The sequence below is a fragment of the Saprolegnia diclina genome, assembly GCF_000281045.1.
Source record: "Saprolegnia diclina VS20 unplaced genomic scaffold supercont1.22, whole genome shotgun sequence".
NCBI classification, from domain to species: domain Eukaryota; phylum Oomycota; class Saprolegniomycetes; order Saprolegniales; family Saprolegniaceae; genus Saprolegnia; species Saprolegnia diclina.
Window position 1 is genome coordinate 450576 of NW_008246089.1, and position 593 is coordinate 451168.

General features: G+C 54.6%; 1 protein-coding gene across 1 annotated transcript in view; it reads left to right on the plus strand.

Annotated features, from left to right (window-relative positions):
- Positions 1 to 593, plus strand: part of SDRG_07687 (hypothetical protein) — a gene marked incomplete at its 3' end in the record, with an annotated part of 5462 nt that overhangs the window by 2960 nt on the left and 1909 nt on the right. The window contains exon 2 of the mRNA XM_008613537.1: positions 61 to 589. Within this exon, the coding sequence (XP_008611759.1) occupies positions 61 to 589 (529 nt within the window). The remainder of the gene's footprint in view (positions 1 to 60; positions 590 to 593) is intronic.

The following is a 593-nucleotide window of genomic DNA, read 5'->3' on the forward strand; positions in this document are numbered from 1 at the left end:
CTCATCTCGACCAATATGACACTTGACTTGAGCAGCCCTGCGCTGACCGACATTTCGCAGCTCTACAATGACTCGATGGCGTCGATTGCCTGGAGCGCTCACGCTCCCCGGCGTCAGCTCCTGGACACCAGCGTACCTCTCACTCGTTTTGCGCAAGGCCTTCGAGACATGAACCCGTGTATGCTGCCGTGGATGTTTACGCAGTACTGCTGGCTCGACTTGGATCGACATTGGGCCATGGCCAGCACCACCAAGCGTCAAGCGCGATGTGTTGCGTCTCAGATGGACAATGGCGCAGTGTACTTGGAGATTCCGCTTCGCAACGTTCGTGACTGGGCCGCGTGGGATCATTGCTGGGGTGTCTCGTTTGAGATTGGTTTTGTGTTGCACCTGCAGACTTCGCAGCATGGACAACAGTGGCTCTCGAATCTCAAACTCAACATCAATTCTGTTGATGACGAAGTGGCTCTCTGGCGTCTCTACAACATTACGCGGTTTCAGTTGCAGTGGCAAAACTACAAGACGATTGGCATGGTCGATACCTTCTCGATCACGTCGGCACTGGGCTACACGTCATCACTGACGCTGAGTCG